The 26,444-nt window shown below is 44.0% G+C and overlaps 1 protein-coding gene across 2 annotated transcripts in view; it reads left to right on the forward strand.

The window, feature by feature from the left end:
• The window catches only part of FAM168B (family with sequence similarity 168 member B), a 43,133-nt gene extending 17,029 nt beyond the window's left edge, over positions 1-26,104 (forward strand). For both annotated transcript variants that reach the window (XM_075529986.1, XM_075529985.1), the window contains exons 3-7: positions 141-227; positions 19,756-19,898; positions 20,019-20,196; positions 21,146-21,271; positions 21,728-26,104. In XM_075529986.1, the coding sequence (XP_075386101.1) occupies positions 141-227; positions 19,756-19,898; positions 20,019-20,196; positions 21,146-21,258 (521 nt within the window). In that variant the 3' untranslated portion in view covers positions 21,259-21,271; positions 21,728-26,104. The remainder of the gene's footprint in view (positions 1-140; positions 228-19,755; positions 19,899-20,018; positions 20,197-21,145; positions 21,272-21,727) is intronic.
• Positions 26,105-26,444: the final 340 nt, after the last annotated feature.

The raw sequence follows: 26,444 nt of genomic DNA on the forward strand, positions 1-26,444 counted from the left end.
CACATATAAAGCTGTGCATCTTTGGAAGCCAGTTTGTAGAGTTGGGATGAAAAAGGTAAAAACAGTAGAAACCATTTTTGTAAAATCATGCTAATACATGTCTGACACGAGATTATTTTGTGGTTGGTTTTTTTCTTCAGCTGGTTTCCCCATGGGCTACGCAGCAGCAGCAGCTCCTGCCTACTCTCCTAACATGTACCCTGGAACAAATCCTACCTTCCAAACAGGTATGCTGGCCGGTTTGTACTGGATAACAAAAATGTTCTCTCTGAGTAGCTGTCAGAAACATAGTGTCTAGATTTTGAAAAGAGTGGTTATAGAAATATTTGTGGTTGAATTTCTGGGTTGATAATATTAGCTTAGTTGATAAGTGTAATGAGGACTTAATTCTCAAAGCACAGAAAATGATAGATGTTATTATTTCTGGTATTCCAAACAAATCTTAATTCTTCTCACCACATGGTTTCAGATTATATAATACCTGTGCCATTTGTCCCAAAATATTTATTTCCAGTGTTAATTACTGGAAACTGAAGATCGATCTTGCTGTTATTCTCTCCCCTAGCCATCTGCCCCCATTCTCTTTCTACCCCTTTTCTCCCCCCACTTCCCCTCACCCTCCCACCCCCCGCCACTGAGTCAGTACTGACTCATAGCAACCCTCTAGGGTAGTGTAGAAAGAACTTCCCCAATGAATTTCCAAGGCTGACTCTGTCCAGGAGTAGGAAGCCCCATCTCTTTCTCCCTCATTTTGGTCTGAGGTACCATTACGTTGTTTCTGACCGATAACAACCCTGTGTACAACAATGCAACACCGCAGGTCCTGCACCACCGCCCAGTTTTCCTTGTGTGTCAGCTCAAGGTTGCACTCACTGTCGACCCATTTTGTCAAGGGGCTTCTCCTTTTTCGGTTCCCTTCTGCTTGCCATGATAACACGGGAGATTTCCATGTTAACATTTTTAGCGGTAATTGCTTTGTCTTTAGCGCTTTGGTTATAAGTAATTACTTGGTTCCTCTTCATTGTACACAGTGTTGTTTTTTGTTTTGTTTTAAAGAACACCTGTGTAATGTCCATGGGAATATTCTTGAATGTTAGAAATCTGTTAAAGTTGAAAGTGGACTTGGTATGGGCCTAAAAATCTGTTATGGTGGTTTTTTCTTGTGAACCGGAGCTCTGGGTTGGTCCATTCTGGGTATTAGTCACTGCGACTGGGTTTCAGGATTCTCCTGTGGAGTGGTGGCCCCACTCTAACTGTAGTGCTTGGGTTGGTTTCTCCAGACATGTGCCTTACCCTCAGGAATGCAGGAGAATTCTTCTGCCCTCCGAACAACTAGCTCTGTAGTTACTCTGACTGAAGAGGAAGCAAGTGTCCTTTTCCTGACTTCTTCATATTTTGTTAAGCATAAAATTTAGCTTTCAGCCCTAAGCTTGTACCCAGAGAGACACTGTCCTCTGGTTGATGCTACTCGCCCAAAGTCATGTTCAAAGTTTTCTCAATGGTTTCCCATTGACTAAGTTACGCCAGTGTCTTGACTTTAAATCCCTAACCCTGTACCACATTGGCCTGTTTATTCTTCCCTAAGTAATTTTTGTGTTCTTGCCTTACTTTTATTCCCATAGTTTCTTTTTTTTTATATAATCATTTTATTGGGGCTCATTTAATTCTTATCACAATCCATACATCAATTGTATCAAGCATTCTTGTACATTTGTTGCCATCATCCTCAAAACATTTGCTTTCCGCTTTAGCCTTTAGTATCAGCTCCTCATTGCCCCCCTCGCTGTCCCCCCCATGAGCCCTTGATAATGTATAAATTATTATTATTTTGTCGTATCTTACACCATCTGACATCTCCCTTCACCTCCCCCATGGTTCCTTTACACCTAAAACTAATCTTCATTGTTTTGTGCCTGTCTTTGGAGTCTCTTATCAAAACATCTCTTATTTGGAAAGTTCTGTTAGTCAAACAATTAGTACCTATAGATTCTTAAATGTCTATAAATTACACCACTTATCTCCTTTTGTAAAACATTTTGCTTAAAAAGAAATACCTTTTTTGTTGTTCGGTTTGCCATCCAGTCAGTTCCAACCCATCGCACCGGGTGCACGAGACAAGCCCTCCCTTATCCGGCCTCACCCCACAGCTACCTGTGTTTGGGCCATTGTTGCAACCCCCATGTCACCGTCCTTCTTGGGGGCCTTCCTCTTTTGTGCTGACCTGTACTTACTAAACATGATGTCCTTCTCCAGCCACTGGACTCTCCTGACAACCTGTCCACAAAGTATGAGACAACTCTTGCCATCTTTGCCTCTAAAGAGTGCTCTGGCCACACGTCACATAAATTTGTTTGTCCTTTTGGCAATCCCTGGTATTTTGAATATTCTTCACCAGCACCACAACTCAAACACATCAATTCTTCTTGGGTCTTATTTAGTCAGTGTCCAACTTTCACATGCATAGGAGGCCATTGTAAATACCATCTCTTCAGTCAGGCAAATCTTACTTCTCAAAGCAATATCCTTGCTTTTCGCCCCCCTTAAAAGGTCATGTGCAGCAGATTTACACAATGCAATGTTTCTTTTGATCTCTTGATTGCTGCTTCCATGGGCATTAGTTGTAGATATAAGGAAGACAAAACTGCACTTATTAAAAAGTGTATTGTTTTATTATGTTTATATACAATGTGGCCATCACCACAATTTAAGGAGTAAATATAGCCATCTTCAGAAGTTTTCAGGTCAATTATTATTTTACTTTCTGTTCTATAGGTTTCTATACTTTTATATAAATGGAATTTTATAGATTATAGTATTTTAACTGCTTTTTTCATTCAGTATATTTATTGTGACATTCACTCAGTGGGAATGTGTGTATCTTTATTGTGTGTATAGTGTGTATCTTTATTGCTGGATAGCATCCCGTTGTATGGATATACAATAATTTGTCAGTTGATGAACAAATTGGGTTGTTTCTATTTTGGGCACCTATAAATAAAGATTTGATGAATAGTCATCTAGACATATTTTAATTCTCTCGTGTAAATACAAAGGAGTGGAATGACTGGTTCATGGTGAGTGCACGGGGCTTTGTTTCACAGTGTATTTCATGCAGTGCGTGAAGGTTCTAGTTCTTCTGTATTTTTTTATATTTTTCTTCTGTATTCTTTTAACACTTGATATGATCAGTCCTTTTTGTCATTTTTCTAAGATTGTTTTCTTTTTTATCATTTTATTGGGGCTCTGACAGCTCTTATAACAATCCATACATCAGTTGTATCAAGGACATTTTTTTTACATTTTATTAGGGGCTCATACAACTCTTATCATAATCCATATATATACATACATCAATTGTATAAAGCACATCTGTGCATTCTTTGCCCTAATTATTTTCAAAGCATTTGCTCTCCACTTAAGCCCTTTGGGTCAAGTCCTCCTTTTTCCCTTCCCTCCCCCTCCCTCATGAGCCCTTGAAAATTTATAAATTATTATTTTGTCATATCTTGCCCTATCCAACATCTCCTCTCACCCCCTCCTCTGTTGTCCGTCACCCAGGGAGGAGGTCACATGTAGATCCTTGTAATCAGTTCCCCCTTTCCAAACCACTCATCCTCCACACTCCCAGCATCACCCCTCATACCCCTGGTCCTGAAGGTATCATCCACCCTGGATTCCCTGTGCCTCCAGCTCCTATCTGCACCAGTGTACAACCTCTGCTCTATCCAGACTTGCAAGGTAGAATTTGGATCATGGTAGTTGGGTGGGTGGGGGGAGCATTTAGGAACTGGAGGAAAGCTGTATTCTTCATTGGTGCTACATCTCACCCTGACTGACTCATCTCCTCCCCTGGGCCCCTCTGGGAATGGATCTCTATTGGCCGACAAATGGGCTTTGGGTCTCCACTCTGCACTTCCCCCTTCATTCATGGTATCAAGAACATTTGTACTTATGTTGCCATCATTTTCAAAGCATTTTCTTTCTACTTGAGCCCTTGGTATCAGCTCTACTACCCCCCGCCCCCACCCTTGAGAAGTTAAAATTTTTTATTTTCATATCTTACACTGTCCACTGTCTCCCTTGACCCCTGTTTCTTTTGTTCGGCCCCCTTCGGGTGGGGGAAAGGGGTTATATGTCAGTCAATTGGATCTGTTCCCCCTTTCAGCCCCTACCCTCATGTTACCACTACACCCATTATTGTTTGTGAGGGGTTTTTCTATCCTGATAGCTCTTATCCGTATCAGTGTACATGCCTGGTATAGCTGGATTTATAAGGTAGAACTGGGGTCGGGCTAGTGGGTGGGGAGGAAGCATTAAAGAACTAGAGGAATGTTGTGTGTTACATGAAAGGTTGCCAGAGAGGAGGAGGGAGAGCTGGTTGAACTGCATGTGGGCAGGCTAACAACAGACCAGAGTATCTCAATGGGACTCCTGGTCAACCTCCCAAATGGCAGTGAGGAAAATGATTAAGTCCCTACTTGGTGCTGGTCTACCCACCTCTCGTGGCCTGGAGGGGTGGGAGAGGTGGCGTACCCATCAGTGCTATACTGCACCCTGGCTGATTTGTCCCTTCTTTGTGCCCATTCTGTGAGGGGATGTCCAGTTTGTCTATAGATGGGCTTTGGATCCTCACTGTGACACACACACAAACCCTCACACACACACACACACACACACACACACACACACACACACGCTCACATTGATAAGGATTGTTTTGAGTCTTCTGATGTCTGATACCTGCTCAGTTGACACCTCGTGATCACACAGGCTGGTGTGCTTCTTTCATGTGGACTTTGTTGCTTCCCTGCTAGATAGCTGCTTATTTACCTTCAGGCCTCAGATGCTATATCTTGTAATAGCCAGGCACCATCAGCTTTCTTCACCACATTTGCTTATGTACCCATTTTGTCTACAGCAATAGTGTTAGAAAGGTGAGCATCACAGAATGCCAGGTTATTAGAACAATGTTCTTGCATTGAGGGAGTGCATAGAGACCCAATGTCCATCTGCCACCTTGACATATAACATTAACATATAAATATCTGTACATAGATCTATATTCCTATCATTATATGTCAATATATTTACATATATACATGCCTATATTTATACCTTTATAAATGTCTTTTGCCTCCTAGTTCTTTCCTGTATTTTCTTTAGCATTTCTCCTGTTCCACTGTCATGCTCAGCCTCCATTTGGCTCTCAGTAATTCCTCTCAGCTACATTGCACTTGATCAGACCCCATCAGGCCTTCTTCGCCCTCCTCGCCATCAGTCTTAGATATCTTATTGTATGTACCCTTGTCCTTGTGTTTGTTGGCTCCCCCCTCCTTTTCCACAACCTCTTCTCTCCCATGGCCCCTTGGAATCATTGGTCCCGTTGTTTTCTCTTTGGGATTGTAAACAATTCTGCCTATCGTATGTAGATATACATTAAACAAACAAACCTATGAATGTTTTCCAATCAGATCTGATGAGGTGTCAAGCCCTGCCTCCGAGTTAGAAGTCTGTTTTTTATATTCTTCGGGGAACTTCCTTGCTTTGTTCTCCTTGCTGCTTTATTGCACTCCTTTCATGTTTCGCCCCGGTGTGGGGGTGTCAGACCAGGCACAATTCCCACACTGTGTCTCCAGTGCTGGGTCAGAGAGGGGATATTGTATCTTGTGGCTGCTCTGAGCAAGAATGTCATCCTCGAAGCTTGGTGGGCCAGGATGCAGTTCTCGTCCTCTCTCTTTCCCTCTTAGCTTGCTCCCATGTGGTGTGGGGCAGACCCGCCACTCTTCCCAGGCTAGATCTTCAGTGCATTCTTCAATTTCAAATTGCTTCTCCAATGCTAAAGCGGGCAGGAAAGTGGGTGTGAAGCGGGGCTTGTGGCAGCAGTGGCTGTCGAGCATGCGTGCCTCATGTAAAAGTACGTGAGTGGATGGTCCAAAGTGTTGGGAGATTAGGGAGCACTGAGCTCACCTGATTTCTTCGGAGAAGTTAGGAATAGCGATTTTTATGAAAAAATAGTTATAAGGCATTAATAGTGAATTAATAGTTATAAGGCACTATAACTATTCACACGTTCTGCAAATTTTCTGCATTTTAGTTCACTTAAATATATTTTTAATCATTTTATTAGGGCCTCATACAACTCTTATCACAACCTATACAAACATCAGTTGTGTAAAGCACATTTGTACATTCATTGCCCTCATCATTCTCAAAACATTTGCTCTCCACTTAAGCCCCTGGCATTAACTCCTCATTTTCCCCCCTCCCTCCCCTCTCCCCCTCTCTCATGCACCCTTGATAAATTATAAATTATTTCTTTGTCATATCTTACACTGTCCGACATCTCCCTTCACCCATTTTTCTGTTGTCCGTCCCCCAGGGAGAGGTTATATGTAGATCCTTACAATCAGTTCCCCCTTTCAACCCCAACCTCCCTCCACCCTACCACTATCGCCACTCTCACCACTGGTCCTGAAGGGATCATCTGCCCAGGATTCCCTGTTTTTCAGTTCCAATCTGTACCGGTGTATATCCTCTGGTCTAGCCAGATTTGTAAGGTAGAATTGGGATCATGATAGTAGAGGGGAGGAAGAATTTAGGAACTAGAGGAAAGTTGTATGTTTCATCGTTGCTACACTGCACCCTGACTGGCTCGTCTCCTCCCCTGACCCTCTGTAAGGGGATGTCCAGTTGCCTACAGATGGGATTTGGGTCCCCAATCTGCAGTCCCCCTCATTCACAATGATATGATTTTTTTTGTTCTGGTGATGCCTGATACCTGTTCCCTTTGACACCTCGTAATCATAAAGGCTGGTGTGCTTCATCCATGTGGGCTTTGTTGCTTCTGAGCTAGATGGCTGCTTGTTTACCTTCAAGCTTTTAAAAGCCCAGACGCTATGTCCTTTGATAGCCGGGCACCATCAGCTTTCTTCAACCCCTTTGGTTATGTACCCATTTGTCTTCAGTGTTTGTATTGGGGGAGGTGAGCACCCACTGGTATGCTTTTTTGTCCTTTGACGCCTGATAAGTTCACTTAAATCTTAATGTGAATCTATTACTGTATGTCCATCTTTTTCTGGGAACATTTTTAAATTTAATTTTTATATGTATAAAATTCATACAGCATAACATTTGTATTTGTGTATAGTTCACTTGGGTAGCTTTTACATAAATGATTTGCACAACAGTACATTCAGTACATTTTGACAGATACACATACTTGGTGGTTTCTTGGAGTCTTGTCTTATCTTCAACAGAACCAGCATTTGAGGCTGATTTGTTAGGGAGAACAATTGTTGTAGGGCAGTTGGAAGGACTTCCTTAGCAGAAGAACTTCCATCAGAAGAAAAGAAAGACACCACAGATTGGCCTATCATTCATTGTAGGCAAAGGATTTTAGTGTGTTGTACCATGGAAGCTTGTGTGTTGCTGTGATCCTGGAAGCTATGCCAGTGATATTTCAAATACCAGCAGGATCACTCGGGATGAGCATTACAGTAGAGCTTCCAGGCTGAGATAGACTAGGAATAAAGACCTGTTGATTACTTCTAAAAGAATTGGCAGTGAAAAGTTTAATAAATAGCAGCAGAACATCCTCTGATAGTTTGAAAGGTGAATCCCTCAGGTTGGAAGGCGCTCAGTATAGTAGCGGGCCAGTGCCTCAAAGTAGAGGCGAGCTTTAATGACATGGAGAGTTAGCTTTCTGCAGCCGTGTGTGCTGACATGACGTGGCATGGCTCAAAATGAGAGGAAATGACTGCAAACATCCATTAGTAAAGAGAATGTGGAACTTACGTAGTGCTAATCAAGAAAATTAGAAATTGTTGAAAAAGAATGGCATAGGGATTCTAAAACACCAGACTCACTATCATCTGGCCAGTTCAGACTCGTAGCCACCCTGCAGTCAGAGCAGACCTGCCCTTGCGGGTTTCTGAGTAGAAAGCCTCGTCTTGCTCCCACAGAGTGGCTGGTTGTTTAAGACCGCGAACCTTGGTCAGCAGTCCAACAAGGAACTCATTGAACCGCCAGGGCTCCGCCGTCTGAGGCATGCAGTGTAGTTTCTTATGCATTAACACTGATTCTCTGGAAACCAAGGCTGTAGTGCGATCTTATTCGAGGTTTTGTACTGTTATGAAGCATTCATTGTTCATTTGAAATGCTATAGCAGACTTATGTGGAAATTCCAAGAAAAAAACAAAAACGGTGTTTATTTTCAAAGCTATGTATTTAAATTTTTTTTACAAAATAACCTTATAATTTTCAAAGTACTCTCTATTACACTTAATACATTTGTCAAATCTGCAATTCCATTCTTGGAAGCATTTTTCAAACTCATCTGTTTGGATGGCTGACAGCACCTCCCTCGTTTTGTTCTTCTCTTCTATTTCCTCAAATCGCTTTCCCTTTCAATTCTCTCTTCATTCGTAGAAATAAAAATAAATTGCATGGAGCGAGCTCAGGTGAGTCAGGTGCATGGGGCAAGAGAGGCATCATGCCCAAAACTGGTGTACTGAGATGGCTACGTGAGCAGGTGCATTGTTGTGGCAAACCAGACCTCCGTCTGCCACAAATCAGGCCTTTTTGTCACACAATGTTAAGCAATCTTTTCAGAATCTCTATATAGAAAGCTTGATTAATATGCTGGCTTGGTGGAATGAACAACAAACGCGCTCTCCCCCTCTCATCAAAAAAACAAGTGAGCATCATCTTGATCTTTGATTTCACTTGACAAGCATTTTTTGGGTATGGTGATGATGGCATCTTCCACTGGCTTGATTGATGTTTGCTTTCAGGGTCATCAGATTAGCGTGAGGCTCGTCACCAGTAATGACCCGGGGGGGGGGGGGGGAGTCTGTGTCGCTTCAGAGCTGTTCTTCCAAGGATGGTGTGTTTCCACTCAGTGCTCTTTTTCCTGCTCAGTCAACTCCCACAATTTTTGCAGCGATCCTTCTCATTCCCAAATCTTTTGTTAAAATCCTCTGAACCGAGCTCCAAGGTAGTCTAGATAACTTCACCATCTTTCCAGTAGGTCTGTTGTTGCTCTTCGAGCACAAGTGCATGGATTTTGTCAACATTTTTGTCTGTTCGGGAGATTGATGGATATCCAGAACAAGATTTGCCATCAGTAGACATTTCACCCTTTTTTGAAACCAGAAAACCACTCATACACTTGAGTTTTTCCCGTAGCTCTGTCCTTGTAAGCTGTGTTCAACATCACAAAGCTTCTGTGGCATTTTTCTCGAGCAGGAAACAAAATTTCACAGCCAACAAACACACTTTTGTCTTAAATCAGCCATTACAAAAATTGAGGTTCGAGTGAAACTACTTTTACAAAAAAAATTCACTGTAACCAGAGAGAACTTTACCAGGCCACGCCACTGGGTGCACTAACTCAGAGTGAGTTGCTTGATGCTCGCCTAGCGGGAAAAAGATTTATTACAAAAACTGCCCAGTGGACCTTTTTTCTGGTTGTTGTTTTTTTTGGGGGTGTGTGCCCCCTCGTATATCCAAACTGACTTAGGACATAATCAGCTGAAGAAATCTTGTCATAAGTCAGTGTGATGGTTAGATTTTTTTTTTTTGGGTCAATTCCATGTTCCTGGGTGAAGTTAGGGGTGGAACTCAACCTGTCAATCAGATTGCAGCCTGATGACACCTCCATGGAGTTGTGGCCTTTTGTGTAAGAAAGACGTGTAGCAGAACCAAGTTCTCTCTTGCCCCTTCGCCTTCTGTTGGATCTGTATTCGATGGTTTGTCGACCTCCTGTTGTATGTCTTCTGGAGTCGTCCGTGGACTGCTTACCTTGGTTTCATTCAATTCTGTATCCTTGCTACTGCGTCCTGTTTGTCAGTTCCTGCAGGACCATGAGTCAGGAGAAGCCTCAAGCTTAAATCAGACCTATGGATTAGAACCAGATTGGCTTACCTATTTCTACAATTGTGTGAGCAACTTCTTGATACAAATCTCTCTGGATATACATAAAGCATACATGTGTCACTGTTTCTAGAGAACCCAACCTAACCGTCAGGAACTACTTGTACGTTACCCTCTCAAGCAGTTCTTTGTATTTTACTTTGCCTTCTCAAGCAGTTCTAAGGAATCATCTCTCCGCTGAATCACAATAAATCGTGGCTAATATTGCAAATAATGGAAAGTCCAGAACATTGTGCCAAATTTGTACATAGACTGTTGAACAAAACAAGGGTTTAATATCAGGAAAGGCATCAGAGTTGTACTCTTTCACTGTACTTGTACAGTCTGTATGTTGAGCAAACCAAAACGCTGAACTATTTGAAGAAGACTGGACATCAGGATAGAGACAGATTCAAGAACCATGTGTGTTAGCAGATAATATGAAACACTGCTGAAGATCAGCTCTTCTGTATGGATTCTTCAACATACAGAAAATAGAGCCTCACACTGGAAAAATGAACAAGTTAACAGTAAACAGAAAGGATCGGAGTTACAAGATTTCATTTTACTTGATCTACAATGAACATCCACCGATGGAGCAGCCAAGAAATCAAACGACTTGTTACAATAGGCAGATGTGCCTCCACAGGTCTCCTGAGGAGGTGAAAAAGAAACAGAAAGGGGGTGTCTTGGAAGAGGAGCGTGCACCTGATGCAAGCCATGGTATTTTCAGTTACCTCGTGCATGTGAAAGCTAGATAGTCAGCCCGAAAACCAATACAAGGTGCTTAATTTGATGAATCATGATGTTGGCAAAGAATATGGGATATATCCTGGCCTTCCAGTACAATACACAAATAGGTTTTGGTAAAAGTACAGCCAAAACACTCCTTAGAAGCCAGGGTGATGGATTTTTGTCTCACGTGCATTGATTATGATGTGCAGCCATCGAGGCTGTAAGTCTTTACAGAAGTAAAAAGCCTCGTCTTTCTCTTGAGGAGCGGCTGGCAGTTTTAAACTGCTGACCTTGTGGTTGGCAGGCCAGCCCATAAGCACTGCGCCACTGAGGATCCATGTGCGCTGGTTATGTTAACAGAAGGAACCAATGTCTGCAGCAAACAATTCAACACACGACTTAAACACAGCAAAAAATGTGAGGTCACAGGGTAAAGCATGTCATCCTGTGTTCTCAAGATTACCTCTTTGGGTTCCCCCAAAACGATCATAGTAACCGTCTTCATTACTTTCTGTTCTTGAAATTAACTGGCTCACCAAATCCTCTCAGAAGCTACTGTTTTGATTTATGCCTTACTGTTTGAATATATTGATAGATCCAAGCCTCATTCCCAGTTGTGATACATTCCATAGAATTGCCTTCATTAACTTCATCTTGCTTAAAAGACTTGGAAAGTCCAGCTCACTGAGCTTTCTAGTCTTTGTAGAAGTAACCCCATCTACATCCATGGTGCTGAAATTCACTCAAAGGTTGGAAATACTAAATCATGTGAGATCCCAAATTCAGTAGTTATCACTTCAAAAATAACTCAGTGGTCTGCCACAGGTTCTGAAATTCTGCCAGGCTCCTGTCTCGCAGGTCATATTTGAGATCTTCCTTAAAATGCTTGATCTATCTAAAACCCTTTTTCTTTTTTTTTGCTGGGGCAGGGGAGAATTCTTATAAACTTGTTGCAAAGCCTCGGTGATTTGGGAATATCTCCTTTGGGGTTTTGTTAAAAATTCAATGTTAACACTGACCTCAAAAGTGTCAAGATCCTTTTGCTGTTCTTCAGTAGTGCATTGGCTTTTTTATGAAACTGGCCATTAGTTGTTTTATTTCACTAAAGAATCACTGGGATTTGTATTGGGAATGTATTGAACCTGTAGATTGCTTTAAGGTAGTATTGACATTTTCTTTATATTAAGGCTTCCGATCTATGAGCATGGCATGTCCTTCCATTTATGCTGTCCGTACTATATGCTGTCTCATCTCACAATTGTTAGATTTGAGCCTATTGTTGCCGCTGTGCTTCTCAGTCCATCTTGTCATCTTATTTCCCGGTGTCCTGCATAACCAAGCATGATGTTGTTTGCCAGGGAGCAGCTTCTCTCGCCAGAGAGACCAGTGTACATGAGATGCAGTCTTGCCATCCTGGCGTCTAAGGAGCATTTTTGCTGGACTGATTCCCAGAGTTCATTGTTCTTCTGGCAATTGATGGTATTTTTAATATTCTTCACCTAAGCCTTAATTCAAGAACATAAATTCTTCTTTACACATCTATTGTCATTTGTCCATTGTCCAACTTTCATGTGCTTATTAGACTTATGACCTTGGTCAGGTGTCCTCATGTGGAAATTGTGACATCCTTTAAGAGATCTTGTGCAGCAGATTTACCCAGTGCAATATAGGACTGGGTTTGGAATATGCCAAATGCAGTATGATTTCCTGACTGCTGCTTCCGTAAGGATTGATTGTGGGTCCAAGCGAGATGACATTCTTGACAGCTTCAGTCTTTATTCTGTGTATCATTATGTTGTCTGTTTTTCCATTTGTGAGGATCTTGGTTTATGTTGAGTTGCTGTCCATACTGAAGGCTTCAGATGTTGATTTTCCTCAGCGAGTGCTTCAAGTCCTCCTCACTTTCAGCAATCGGTTGCGTCATATATATTCATTGCAGGTTGCTAATAACCCTTATTCTGGTCCTGATGGCACATTCTTCCTCATGTAGTGCAGCTTGCATTGTTTGCTCACATGCAGACTAGATGAGAGTGGTGAAAGGTTACAGCCCTCATGCACACCTCTCCTGATTTTAACTATACAGTATTTTCTCTATTACTCCAGTTCAGTGGTTCTCAGCCTTCCTAATGCCACAACCCTTTAATACAGTTCCTCATGTGGTGGTGACCTCCCAACCATAAAATTATTTTCGTTGCTACTTCATAACGAATTTTGCTACTGTTATGAATTGGGTGACCCCTGTGAAAGGGCCGTTTGATCCACAGGTTGAGAACCGCTGCTCTAGTTGAACAACTGCCTATAGTCTGTAGACGATTCCTTATAAGCACAGGTAATTGTTCTAGAATTGGCCAGGCTTCTTAGCTGACCCACACACTTGAAGGCCTTTGCATAGTCAGTAAGACACAAGTAACCATCTTTTTGGGATTGTGTGCTTTCCCCTGAGATACAGCTGACATTAGCTGACACGAATGTCTTGTGCCCATCCTCTTCTGAATGTGGCCTGAATTCTAGCTGCTAACTGTAGATGGAAGGCTGCAGCTGTTCTTTAATCAGCTTCTGCAAAATCTTACTTGCCTGTAATACTAATATCATTGGATGCTTTCTACAATGCTGTCTCTGTTGGGTGGTGTTTCTCTGGAATGGGCACAGACGTGGGTCTCTTCCTGTATGGCCAAGTTACTGCTCTCCCAGATTCCTGTGCAGAGGCTAGTGGATGAGTGCTTCCAAACGGCACTTTAGCCAGTTCTTGGAGTCTTATTTTCACAATTGCCTTTAGTGTAGCTTGGACCTCTTCTTTCCGAACCATTTGTTCTTGATCCCTCCCCTCTTGTTTTCTGGGCATCAAAAGAAAGATAATTACTTAGATACTCCTAGAAGAAACACAACCCTTAGCAGCCAGCATGGCAGGCCTCAGTATTTCTAGTACTTCCTGCATTACCACCGAACACCACATGCGCACACACCACCACCACTACCACCACCACCCCTGTCTCATTTCCCTGCTGAGAGATTTCGTACACAAGTCTCTATGGCTGAGGTGGGAAACGCCTGGCCTGCGAGATCATCAGTACTAGATAAGATCACAGTCCTCACCAAAGAAAAGCAGTTCCAGCTGTCACATTTGGGGTGAGTTGATGAAATGTTTGACCAGTATGGCCTACATATGATGTTAGAAATATCCAAATAGCCCTTGGCAGAAAAAAGTTCTCTGTTCCTGCTTTATGGGATGCTTCCAGAGTTGCTTCTTGCCTATTTGGGGCATAGAGTATTATCACCCTGCCCCCATATAAGTAGACATGTCTCCTAATCTACTCTAAATTAGGGGAGCAAGCTCTTTCAGGTGGAGGCGTTTGATTTAAGGCTGTGAATCATTCATAGTCATAGCCCTGTTCAGTCTACAGTCTAGGTTTCCTCAGGCTTGACTGGGTCTGTTGTTTTAGAAAACACCAGTAGTCATACCAAAGGTTGCCCTGGGGTGGTTGGTCTGACAAGTTCAAATGAAAGGACAAAGGAAGATAACTCCCTTTTTCTACATGTTCTAACTCGACGGATACATTTAGGCCAAGCTTTATAATTTGTGTGTGTCTGTGTCTCCATCTGCCTCTTTGTGTAAGCACCCTCTCTCTCCCTGCTTTTTCTAGAACTTGCCCTGGTCACCTGTGTGGTTAATGGTTAGAAATGGGAGTGCTGGAGATAGCTTTTCCACAGAATCAGGGTATGGGATGGAGACAGGCCTGTGTGCAGGTTGTACCTTTCTGCAGAACACGCACCTCTTGGCCTCGAGCACGGACACATCTCCGCCTCTCGAGTGGAGGTTGAAGACAGCACACGATCATTCATTAACCTGGGCTCCAGATGGTGCTTCTTCTCTTGTCACAGTTCTTTGAAGAAATGCTTCAAGATCTTGACCCCATTTTAAAATTCTTTTCATTGAAATGTTTGTTCTTGTTTGCAGCTAATGTAGGTGCAACAGTTTGGGCACTAGTTGAGCAGAAACTTTGCTCAACTTGAATTTTTCATTTGGAATTGTGTAGGCTGAACCAGTTTTGATGAATCAGTTTTCTTCAATTAGACCTGAATAGAATTGCTTGATCACAAATTGATGTGGGTGGTCTTCCGCTGTGGACTTCATCCTCAACACTGTCTCAGCTCTTCTTCAAATGACTTAGCTGTTTCTAAATGGCTAATTTCTTTGGTGTGTTGTCGCCAAAAATATTTTGTAACACATGAGTAATTTTACCATTCTTCCACCCGAGCTTCACCATGAATTTGATGTTTGTTATTGCTTCACTTTTAGCAGAATTCATGTTGTTCTGTTAGGGACTCTTCAAACCAGTTTCAAAACCAATGTCTTATCCTTTTTAGTGCCTCAAACTAGATCTTGTTCAAATGCGTTGCTTATTTTGGTGAGAAAAAGAATTGAAGTACATACAGAGCTCTTTCGTAATGGACATTTGTCATGAATTGGTTTTTTTCCCCCATGAACTTTTAAGAAACCCCTCATATTTCATCATTTTGAGGGCTACTGTCAATGATAGTGTCTTTCATGGCTTCCTTGTGAGTGTCAAGGAACGCAACGGTGTTTTTGTGTGAACACAACTTAGTTTTTAAACGTTAAGATCAATGTCTATGCTGAGCTCACTTTAAACTTGAAATATATTTTTGTATAGGAGACACACATCTTGAAGGCTCGGTTAGATGAGTTTTGACAGTGAGGCATATTCACTTGTCCACAGTCCTGAACAACAGAAAGGAGGCTTTATCGTCTCAGAAAGTTGCCCCTCCCTAGCCCACAGTCCGATTTCTTTCACTCTTGATTAGTTTCACTTGTTTTCATATCGCATTAGTGGAATCAGACTGTTTGACTACCACTTTTTTGTTGTCAGTTTGTTGAACTATGGTGGCTTGTGGTCCTGGAAGCCATGTACATTACTGGTGATTCAAAAGTAGCAGGGTCACTCAATGTGAACACATTTCGCCAGAGCTTCCAGATGCAGAACGGACTGTGAAGAAGGACTATTCTGTTCATTTCTGAGGAATTAGCCACAGAAAACCTAATGGATACCATTGAAACATTGTCAGAGATGGTGCCAGAAGATGAACCCCTCAGGTAAGAAGGCACTCAACATGTGACCGAAGGCGAGCTGCCTTCTCCCAGTCGAGTCTGCCATGAGGACATGGAGGGGTTACACCTATAGGAGTAAAGCCTTCAGGGCGTTTGCAGACGGATGTGCCCCACAATGAAAAGGAATGCATACAGGTTGATATGTCCTGGTGTGGGTGAGCTGGAATGGTCTGATACTGACCATTGTGCATCATAAAATCATGATTCACTGTGCTAGGAATGGTAGAGCCAAGAGGAAGGGGTCACAGTCAACCTCAGAAAGGACATTGCAAGACCTTTGTTGTAGTGCAGTGCTGTCTTTGAGCGGCACGTTGTGCTTTGTAAAGTAAAGGGGCAGCAGAACAGAGGGAGACCAGCAAGGAGTGGATTGACACAGTGGCTACAACCGTGGGCTCAAACACAGGACCATTTGTGAGGATGGCTCAGGCCCAGGCAGGACTGCTAGGAGTCAGAAGCAACTGGAAGGCACCTATCAAAAACAATACTGTTTGAATTCCTTTTCTGTCTGGCTGCTTTCATTCAGTGTGATGACTTGAGATGCATTCATGTTTACTGAGTATTTGTCCATGTTATTGCTAAGTAGGGTTTCATTGTTTCAGTGTGTCAAAATTCATCCCCTCTCCTGCTGATCAAGATAAGATTTTGTTAGATTGCTCCCGTGGTAGAAGCCTGGTTTGTGATCCAAGTGAGTTTTTATAAAGGATAGAATTTTCAGGTTTTACAGTTAACTGAACACAGAACTGCACTCCCACACACGTGGCAATCTGAGACGGGATGGGGTGTGTGTGTGAGACATGCACGCACGCACGCATACACGCATGCGTGAAAAGACGGTGGTGGTCTCCAGGTTCCAGCCTTTTGGGGACTGTAGCTGGGAAGCGTGTTCAATGGTTGACCCCATTGACTGAATTATGCCCACCTGCCTATATTGGGCCAATCCAGGTGTGCCGCCCACCTAGGTGTACTGCCCGCCCTGGCTCGGAGCCTGAATTGGTGCATGCCCTTTAGCCCTTATCCTCTTCCGACTTCCTGAAAGCCAGATGTGGGGCGGAACCACCCAGTCTCTTAGTACCTAACAAATTTTTCCCCTTTTTTTATCCACTATGGCTTCAATTCTGAAAAAACCCTTTTTGCAACTCCTGTCAAGAACATATTAGGCAACTTCAAAACGTTTTTGGAAAAATTCCATTTTCCACATACTTTTTGAAGTCCCCGTGTACATGTTTAATTTCATAGGGAAAATATCTAACAGTGGTATTGTTGCATCATGTAGAAGGAAACTCTAAGAAACCACTGAGTAATTGTCCAATATCATTTTACTGTTTGCCTTCCCAGGGCAGGGTTTTAGCCTTTTACTTCTACATTTCCACCAGTATTTGCATTTTCCATCTTTTATTATGTCTGCTGTCCATTCTAGTAAAGCTTTGAGCTATCACTTTTATTTTAGAATGTGTCATTTTATGACTGGACAAATATATACAGATGTGTAGCCATTACCATCCTGAAGCCATATCTAGGCTGCTTTTACCTCTATGTTCTCTGACAGCTACTTAATTGCTTACTTACACTATATATTAGATTTATCCTTCCTGGATTTTCTTTATCTATGGAATCATACAGCATGTATTCTTCTGTCTGACTTCTTTTGGTAATGTGTTTTATCTATGTACTGGTGTTTACTAGCAGTTCTTTTATAAATGTTTATAAACAAACACACACATATGTATATGCTCGTACAGATGCAAGAGGGCTTCAAGTTTCGGGGAAAAAAATCTCATTCTGTTTTAATTTGTCCATAAACTTTGTAAATCTTCTTTCTATATGATTGTGTTTCGCTGTTGAGAATGCAGACGTTTCGTAAACCAATTCAGTAACTTTTGAATGTACCACTTGGTAACATTGATTGCATTGTGAGCGTGCACATTCTCACCCTTCGTTTCTGAGTTGTTCCTCCCCCACTGGCATTTAGTCTCCCCGCCCCAAGGTTCTTATCTAAGGAGCCTGGGTGGCACTGCCCAGGGTCGCTATGATTGACTTGTTGGCAGCGGGTCTGGTTTTGGCTAAGTTCCTATCTAATCTTTGTGAGTTGTTTTTGTCCATTTTAAAGGAGCTCTTGTGACAAAGTGGGTTCCTTATTGGGCTAACTACAAGGTCAGCAGTTCAAAACTGCCAGCTGCTTGTGGGAGAAAAGGAAGGCCTTCTAATTATGTAGAGTTCACAGTCTCAAAAAACCCACAGGGCCATTTCTACCTGTCTCAAAGAGTTGCTATGAATCAGAATTGGCTACTCCATTCAGTGAGTCAGTTTTTTGTGAATTTTGGAGGAGCCCAGGAAGTGCTGTTAGGTAAAACACTCACTGTGAGGTTGGTGGTTAAACCCACCGCTCTCGTGGGAGAGAAAATGAGGCTGTCTGCTTCTGTAACAGTGTATAGCCTTAAACACCCTTTACGGGCACTGTGAGCCAGAAACGGTTTGATGGCAGTGGGTTTGTTGTCGGCTCCTCATCGTCTCCATACAGCTTATGTGGGAGCCCTGGCAAAGTCGGCAGTCGGAAACCACCAGTCACGGCACAAGAGAAAGACGGGGCTTTCTACTCCTGGAAAGAGTGACACACTTTAGAACCCACAGGGACAATCTTCCCCTGCCCTATAGGGTTGCTAGGTGCTGGATTTACTTTTTAGGCAGAGTTTGGTTTGGTTTAGAAAGCTTATTAAAATGTATAATGTTCGAGACAGGCATCTTTTTATTAAGGCTAGCTATTGTTTGGCTTTAAGAAGACCGAAGAGAATGTTTGTTTTAAGGTTTAAAGATTACCTCAGTGCAACAATTTTTCAGGGGTTCATTATCACCTTTGTGTATCCAGGAATCTAGATTCCATGATAATTTGAACTTCTGTTCTGTGTTTTCTCTCTCTTTTGATCAGGATTCTTGTCTGAAATCTGACCGATCTTCAGTAATAGTAGCTGGACCCCATCAATTCTTGTCTCATGATAAAGGATATTCCACATCCTTCTCTTAGGCCTGACCCTCCTGTTTCTCTGAGATTCCAGGCGATTAGAGACCATTTGTGGAATCTTGGATGGTGGCTACTTGCAGACTTTTAAGATCCCAAGTGTACTGTACATTGAACTGGAAAGCCGAAGAGAAGCTTTAAAGGGGGTGGGAGGAGGTATGGGGGAACACATGGTGCCAATTGCAGAAGGCTGGCAAAGGAGCAGCTTTCTTGAATCTGCTGAATCAATTCCCACTTCTGCTTTTTAGTTTCCAAAATATTTAGGTTTCGTAATGCTACCGGCTTTCACGGCTTTTCCTTATATGGCGTTATTTCTTTTTTGTTTAACTGTTCTAATGTCATTTTCATGTAGCTTTGGATTGGGTCTGAAGCAAATGTATGTTCAACCTACAATCTTAGCCTTGAAGGCTTTCTGCCTGTAGTGTTTAGTCGCTGCCGCGGTGGCTGGTGCTTCTCTTGTTTCTGTTGTGCTACGTGTCATGGGGCAAGCATGCGTACAGTTAAGTCTTGGTACACATCTCTGCGTATCTAAGACACGTTTCTAGAAGGGGTTACGATATTAAAAGATAAATGTGCATCCATGGCTAAATTGTGCTTCAGAAGAGCTGTACCAATTTTTATTCCACTAGGACAGGACCTCTATATATTTCTTGTAACTGTGAGTATGGTCGTGCTCTCTGTAGACCTTTCTCTGTTGGTCTCTTTCCTCCTCCCACAGGCCCCATGACACACACTCACTCACCCATGTAATATGTGAAGTTGCACATGCACCACATGCTGCACTCACACTACTCAGCATGTGATAAGAAGTCTACATTGGAGGGTCATACGTGTCAGCTCGTGGTTCTGCTGGCCCGGGCCTGAAGCACTGTCCTCCTCTCTGCACACAGATAGCTCTTTCTTTCCCTGAGCCCGGCACAGGGTATGAATGTGTCTTTGAGCTAAAGCCATTGGGCTTTTTTTATTTCAGGTTACACTCCTGGCACACCTTACAAAGTGTCCTGTTCACCCACCAGTGGAACGGTGCCACCCTACTCCTCCTCCCCGAATCCGTACCAGACTGCTGTGTACCCTGTGCGAAGTGCCTATCCTCAGCAGAGCCCGTATGCACAGGTAGGCTCGGGTACCCTCTGTGGCCCTTCTTCAGCACTCCCTGTGTGCAGCGAGTCTTCCGTCGGGGCTCTGACCCATGGGAAGTGGGGCCTTCTGGCAGTTGTCTCTCTTCTCCCACAGCAAGGCACGTACTACACACAGCCCCTGTATGCAGCGCCCCCCCACGTCATCCACCACACCACCGTGGTGCAGCCCAATGGCATGCCGGCAACAGTGTACCCTGCGCCGATCCCCCCTCCCAGAGGCAATGGGATGACCATGGGTATGGTGGCTGGGACCACAATGGCCATGTCAGCAGGTGAGTCCGTGTTCTTGGCTGACTCCTTAGGGGTCATGGCATGGTAGGAGGGCACCACTTGATAATGCTTTCTGACTTTGCCACAGGTTTTCCAGGCTGCTGTTGGGTGGATGGACATGGAATTCTTTTGTGAAGGACTAGCCAGTTTCCTTTTGTGTTTGTTTTACCTCCTTTGGCTTAGATCTGCTTGTGCTCACTCTGAGCTGCTGCATCGAGTAGGAGGTGAGCTCGGCACCTCCGACACGCAGAGCCTGAGCAGAAGGGGACGCTGTTCCTGGTGGAGCTGCCCTCTTGAATGCTTGTCTTAGTGGAGGTTGCCGTGCAGGACGGAAACTTGGGGAAACTGGAGTTATGTGCATGGAAATAACATGCTTGGAAACTGTTTGCTCGGAAACTCAATTTGATTTTACTTTCCTACACTTACTCCTTAAGGCAAAGGAGACTGGTAGTGCAGGGAAACCCTGAGGGGTGGGCGGCAGGCCTGAGAACTGGTGGTAGAGGCGGGGTGAGAAGAGGCAGGCAGGTGGATTGCTGAAGTCAGGTGAGCTTGCGTGAAGTAGTCACTGCCTGTACCATACATTTCTCAGCAGTACATGGGATCCTCTTGTCACTTTTTGCTTTGTGGTTTATCATTTGACCCCCCCCCCCCCAGAGTCGTCCTTGTACTCCTTTGGAAAAAGAAAGAGGTACAAGAGACTTCAAACGTTTAGCAATGAGTGTGGCCTCTTCATACCACTTTTGGGGCACGTGTGATTCTGCAACCAACGTCTTGACAGCGTTCTGTGTCAGAACGTCCCCTCCTCATGTGTGCTACTTTCCCACGACAGCTCTGATTCAAGGCAGGATGGCATGTTGTTGGTAGTGGCGCTGTCATTGCTACGGTGGCTCCGGCTACCTTCCAGTGTGGGTGCTGCTGCAGGCCGGTGAAATGTGCTACTCTTTCTTCTAGGTACCCTGCTGACTGCTCACTCCCCAACTCCTGTTGCCCCCCACCCAGTCACTGTGCCAACTTACCGGGCTCCAGGAACCCCCACTTACAGCTACGTGCCCCCTCAGTGGTGATCACCCTGCAGATGTAAGTGGCTGATAAAGAAAGGTCCAGGTCACCTCTGGACTAACGTGCATACCACAGTGTGAACACACCAGGGAGGAAAATGCTATCTAACTGTCAATCCCAGGACAAAGCAGCTTTAACATGTCTGTTCTTAGCGGGACTCAAAGAAGAGGAGAAGCCATTGTATACACTGTCTGTCCACTTAGTTCTTTACCTGACTCCTTCCTGTGGTTCAAATACCCACCTCTCATAGCCCTGTTAGCCCATGCTCGGAGGTCTGTGTGGACAGCTGGCCACCTGGCGGAGGGACGTAGTGAAAACACATGGAACCTCCTTGTGTGGGGACTCTGGGAGCATTCTGCTTGTCATACTCCTGATGGGTTTCAGTCCACTTTCCTTGAAGGCTAATTTAAAACCTCTTAGGAGCAGTGGCAGAGAGCTCTGTTTGACCGCATGCTTGCCTTTCTTTCCCTCCAGGTTTGAGGATGGAGCTGTGCAGTCACTTCACGGAGGTTTCACAGCGGTGCTGCAGGCCTTGTGCCTCCGACCAGGACTCTCTTCCTAATCCTCTCAGCACTTAGCTAAGCACTACAACCTTCTGGCCCCGCAGGTCCCAGCACTGGTAGTCTGCAACTAACTCTGTGGGTTGGTTTTAAAGCAAAGCCTGTTTTGTGGACTGCGTGGCGATTTTTTAGCTAACTATAGTGATAAAAGGGGAGTATTAATCTATTCTGAACCATATCTAGTTGAATGCATGTTTTAAAAAACACACAAAAACAAAGCTTGCTCAATCTACCTGCAGTGACTGATACAAAACCATCATATGCAAAATCCAAGGAAATGGACAAGTATTTTACAGCTTGTATCACTAATGCACTGTTGTAATGTATTCAAAGTCTTATAAGTGTAAAAGTGAATTTTCCATAGAACACCTAAAGTACCCGAGGTGGCTCTTCACCTTTTGGGATTGATGTGAGTTGCCATTTAGGAACATGAGCTTGAGTTCTCAGCGGTCTTTTTCGTTCACACTGACAGCACTTGGCAGAGGAAATCATGGGACGGGGCGAATCGGAGAGGCTGCAGCTGCCTGTGGTGTGGCATGCCAGGTTTGCGGCCTTTCCTTTCCATGTAGGCTTGCTGAGGTCTGTGTGGTACGGGGGTCTTTAAAGGTCATCACCAAGTATTGTTGCCTGGCCAGTATATTTAGGGACAGAGTGCTGATTTATGTATCAGCACAGTAACTTTATGTGCTATCTAATTTTTAATTACAACTCTGTTAGAAATGAGAAGTGATGTTTCCCGTATCTGTAGTGGAGAAGTCCTGCATAGAACGAAATTATTGTCCTGCCTGGGGAGATGTGTGCAAGAGGAATGGTCCCCGTTGGTAAGAGGTCTTGACCTCTGAACTTTATTTAGCTTAGAAAATAATTCTATTTTTCTGCCCCTGAGAAATGTTAAGTCAGCCGAAGAAAATGTATAGTAGTTCTTACTCCCCTGGTCCCCCAACACACACAAAGAAGGGCAAAGAGTATGCGTTATAAAAGAAAGCTGAATATTTAAGAATTACTAAAATGGAGCAAAACTATTTAAAAGTTACAGCCATGTGGTTAAAACTGAGTGAAGTGGCCCCCGAGGCTGGCTGCAGGGGAGCTGAGGGCACAGGGTGGTACCTGTGGTCTGTGCGTTGCACCCACTAGCTCTTGAAACTGAAGGCATTTAGCATCGAACCAGCGTGGACTGCAGGAAGGGCCAGCAGCATCGGGATGCGTTCATGCTGACCATAATCATGAAGAAAGGATTTTGACCTTAAAGTCAGAGTATTGCACATAAGACATCAAGAGGGTCGTGTGTCTACCCCCCCCACACACACACACACACAGCACACTTAAATATGCTCATCTTCAAGTGATGGTGGTGCGTTTCTGTATTCACAGATGTAAGTCGCGGGCGGGTGGAAATTGTTCTCCCAATGGTCCATGCAGCTGTGGGGCTGGGACACTCTTTATACCCAATGGTGGTTCTGAGTGCCACATTTCGGGGAGCTCCCCCCCCCCATAGTTGGTTGGCAGGATATCTGACCCCTGAGACTTTGGTCACTCTGTTTAATAGTAAGTAGTCATCATGATGCTTAAAAGCTTAGACATACTTTTGCCATGATCACCGTAAACAAAATTCTTTATTCCTAATGTCTGTTTACTGATAAATACTTTTAACTTGTTTTATGAGCACTTAACCCACGCGTGTGTATGTGGCTGACATTTACCCCAGTTACACAGTTTGAATCTGTTCATTTTAAAAAATCATTGTCGATAATTCAATTTGTATAGTTCATGGGTTTACAATAAAAGGTTCAAAGGCCTCGAGGGCGGACATGACTGACTGATGGAGGAGTCGGTTTTTCCAGTGCAGGGAATGATACATTAGGAGGGAACCATTCTAGTTTGGTGTGTTTAAAAGGCCCAGATGACAACAACAAATCAAAAAAACACTTGAATTCAAGGGCAGGTTAAAAGAAGTTTGTAGGCTGTTTCTTCAGATGTGCTTGTTAACGCACACAGCATGTGTGTATTCAGAGCTGAATTAAACTTAGATGCTCGCCAGAGAAAGAGGAGTGGGGTGCATTTTTGTTATCACTCATAAAACTTTATCTTCCCTTTAATACTCTCTGTCTTCCCTTTTGTGACCCTGAGTTGGAATGTATCCACCAGGAAATCATTTCAGTGTTGAGACTATCAGGGGCAGGGTCTCGGTTATCAATAAATAAATGGTGATAAAAGATAGAACTTGTCTGTCAGGTAAGGATTTAGACATATGATTAGTAACAAAACTAACATCAGTTATCTGTCATTTCAGCAGCATTTAGCCCCATACACTTAAGAAATAGAACTTGGGTCAAATGTCTATTGTAACGTTACGTGATTTGGGGTCCCCAGCGTAATAATGGACCATTCTGAGAATTTTCCTCGTTTTGAATCTAACATTCCTGGTTGGGGGGTTTTTCCGCTGAATTGTGTGTGGCTCTTTTAGAAGCTGAGATGAGCATGGAAGAAGGCCTGCTTTCTGCAGACACGCTGGGCTGATGGGTGTAGCCTGTAGTCTGTGAGGCCTTTACATCAGCTGTACAGATGTACCATTTCTGCGTTAGTGTAAATCATGTTTGGGTCTGGGCTGGGGTTCTGGGTGTTTAGCTAGCAGGGGGACCAGCAGTGGCCAGGGCCATCTCTGGGAAAGGGCAGGCTCCCTCTGCATGGAAGGCATTGTCAGGCACGCCCGCTGGTTGCTATTCTGTGACACTGTCCACTGAGTGCGATGCAAATGTAGTTAAAAGTGATGAGCGAGCCTTCCCCTTAAGCTGGGCACTGGTCCGGTTCCTGCCCTTCCCCAGCCACATCTGACTCTGAGCATGAGGCCCAGGAAGTGGTTTGCATATAGGTGTTTCTGGAGGACACTTCAGTAACAAGAGAATATTGAAGTGCATTTGGGATGTACTAAGACCGGGCAGTAATGCCCACATTTGGTTTCTCTGAAGGTACTAGGCAGAAGGTGGCATATATACATACCAGCTGTGTAAGTACTGAGGTCTGCTCTAAACAGGAAACCCATACTTCTCTACCTGCCCTTTTTAAACATGTGAAAATCATGTTATTCTGACCATGGAAGCCACCTTCTTGGCAGCTAAAGGCTGGACACCTAGTCATTGGTGGCCTGAGAGTGGCCCAGACAGAACCAGACTCCCTGTGTACCTTTCTAGTAGGTGCAAGGGCAGGTTCCGGAGAGTAAGGACCAGCAACCTCTGGGGCATGAAGTGAAAGCAGCTTCTGTTTTTTCTCTTCTGGTGTTTTTGGGGCGCGCAGGGGTGGGGGGTGGGGGTGGGGGAGGGGGCAGATCTCTAAAGGGGAATGAATTGGAGCTTAAGGGAGGGGGTAAGGCAGAGTGCTTATTTCCTCTACAGCGCATCTGAAATTTTGTTGCGTAGAGATGTTTCTTCCTGAACTGTGTGTTACTCGGCCTAAGCTTTCTAAAGGTACAGTGGATTCTTGACTATGTACTGCAGATTATTCGGGGCGGTGGGGGGCGGCGACATTGCTTTGGGGATACACCTATTTTGAGGGCTTCGTCCTTTTCTCCACCACCACTTGTCCGGAGGAACAGAAAACCTTTGGGGACAGTCTTTTGATCGACAAGCAGCCCTCCTGAGCATCTCCGTCAAGCGAACCCAACAAGAAGGAGCTTCAGTGTGTGCTTGGCAGTGTGTGCTTGGCAGCTGCCTGTCTACATGCCCTGGGGCCCCGGGATGATGTCCTGTCGGGGCGGGCCTCCTGGAGCCCACAGGACAAGATGAGGGGGGGTGTGGTGTCTTATGGACCACTAGCCTCTCAGAGCACCTCCTATGCATCCTTTTACAAACCGCTCAGTAGAATCTGGGGACCTAATTGGAGAGCAGCTGTCCTGCGTTCTTAGCAATGTGGCCATGACAGTCACTCAGAGGATAGGTCCCAGCGAGCCTTTTGGGTTGTGTTTGAGTAGGAAACGTGTTTGTTTGTTTTTTTTAATGACTTAAGTACTGTTTCCAGACCATTCTATTGGTCCTTTTTAATGCTTCAGTCGGCATTGTCTTCCAGTGTTAAAGGCATATTTCACTTCTGCATTGCACTTACTGTGTCCATACAAAGGAATGGATTCATCCATCCTGAGCCAGTTCAATTATGTGTACATTCTTACTATCTTCATTTTTTATGCAATCTGATGAGTAGATGAATTCAGATTTAAATTTCTTAAAAGCACGTTTATTGTAACAAGGATTGTTATGTATTAATACTGCAGTTTTCAATAAAGATTGACTTGTGTTGCATATCCTGGTTTTCATGACTTTCTTTGTAGGTATTTTATGTCTAGGTAAGCGTGGTCTACCTGGGGGCTGGGGTAGCTTCTGGTCTGGAGGGTTTCTGGGATTGCAGGGAGAAGGCCATTGTGATCTTCAGCACCTGCTTCTCCCTCTTCCCCCGCAGTGAGGGAGAGTTGGAGTAGGGCTCAGGTTGTGGAGGCAAGGAAGTGAACAAAGCAGCACTGCTCAGCCAGGTCTCTCTGGATCATATGCTCCAGCTCCTCCTGGGAAGTCCCATCCTCCCTCATTTCACAGAGGAGACGATGCTGAGCCCTCAACGGTCACATGCAGCGCTGGCCAGCAGCCGTT

This window comes from Tenrec ecaudatus, chromosome 13 (genome assembly GCF_050624435.1).
Source record: "Tenrec ecaudatus isolate mTenEca1 chromosome 13, mTenEca1.hap1, whole genome shotgun sequence".
In the NCBI taxonomy this organism is placed as follows: domain Eukaryota; kingdom Metazoa; phylum Chordata; class Mammalia; order Afrosoricida; family Tenrecidae; genus Tenrec; species Tenrec ecaudatus.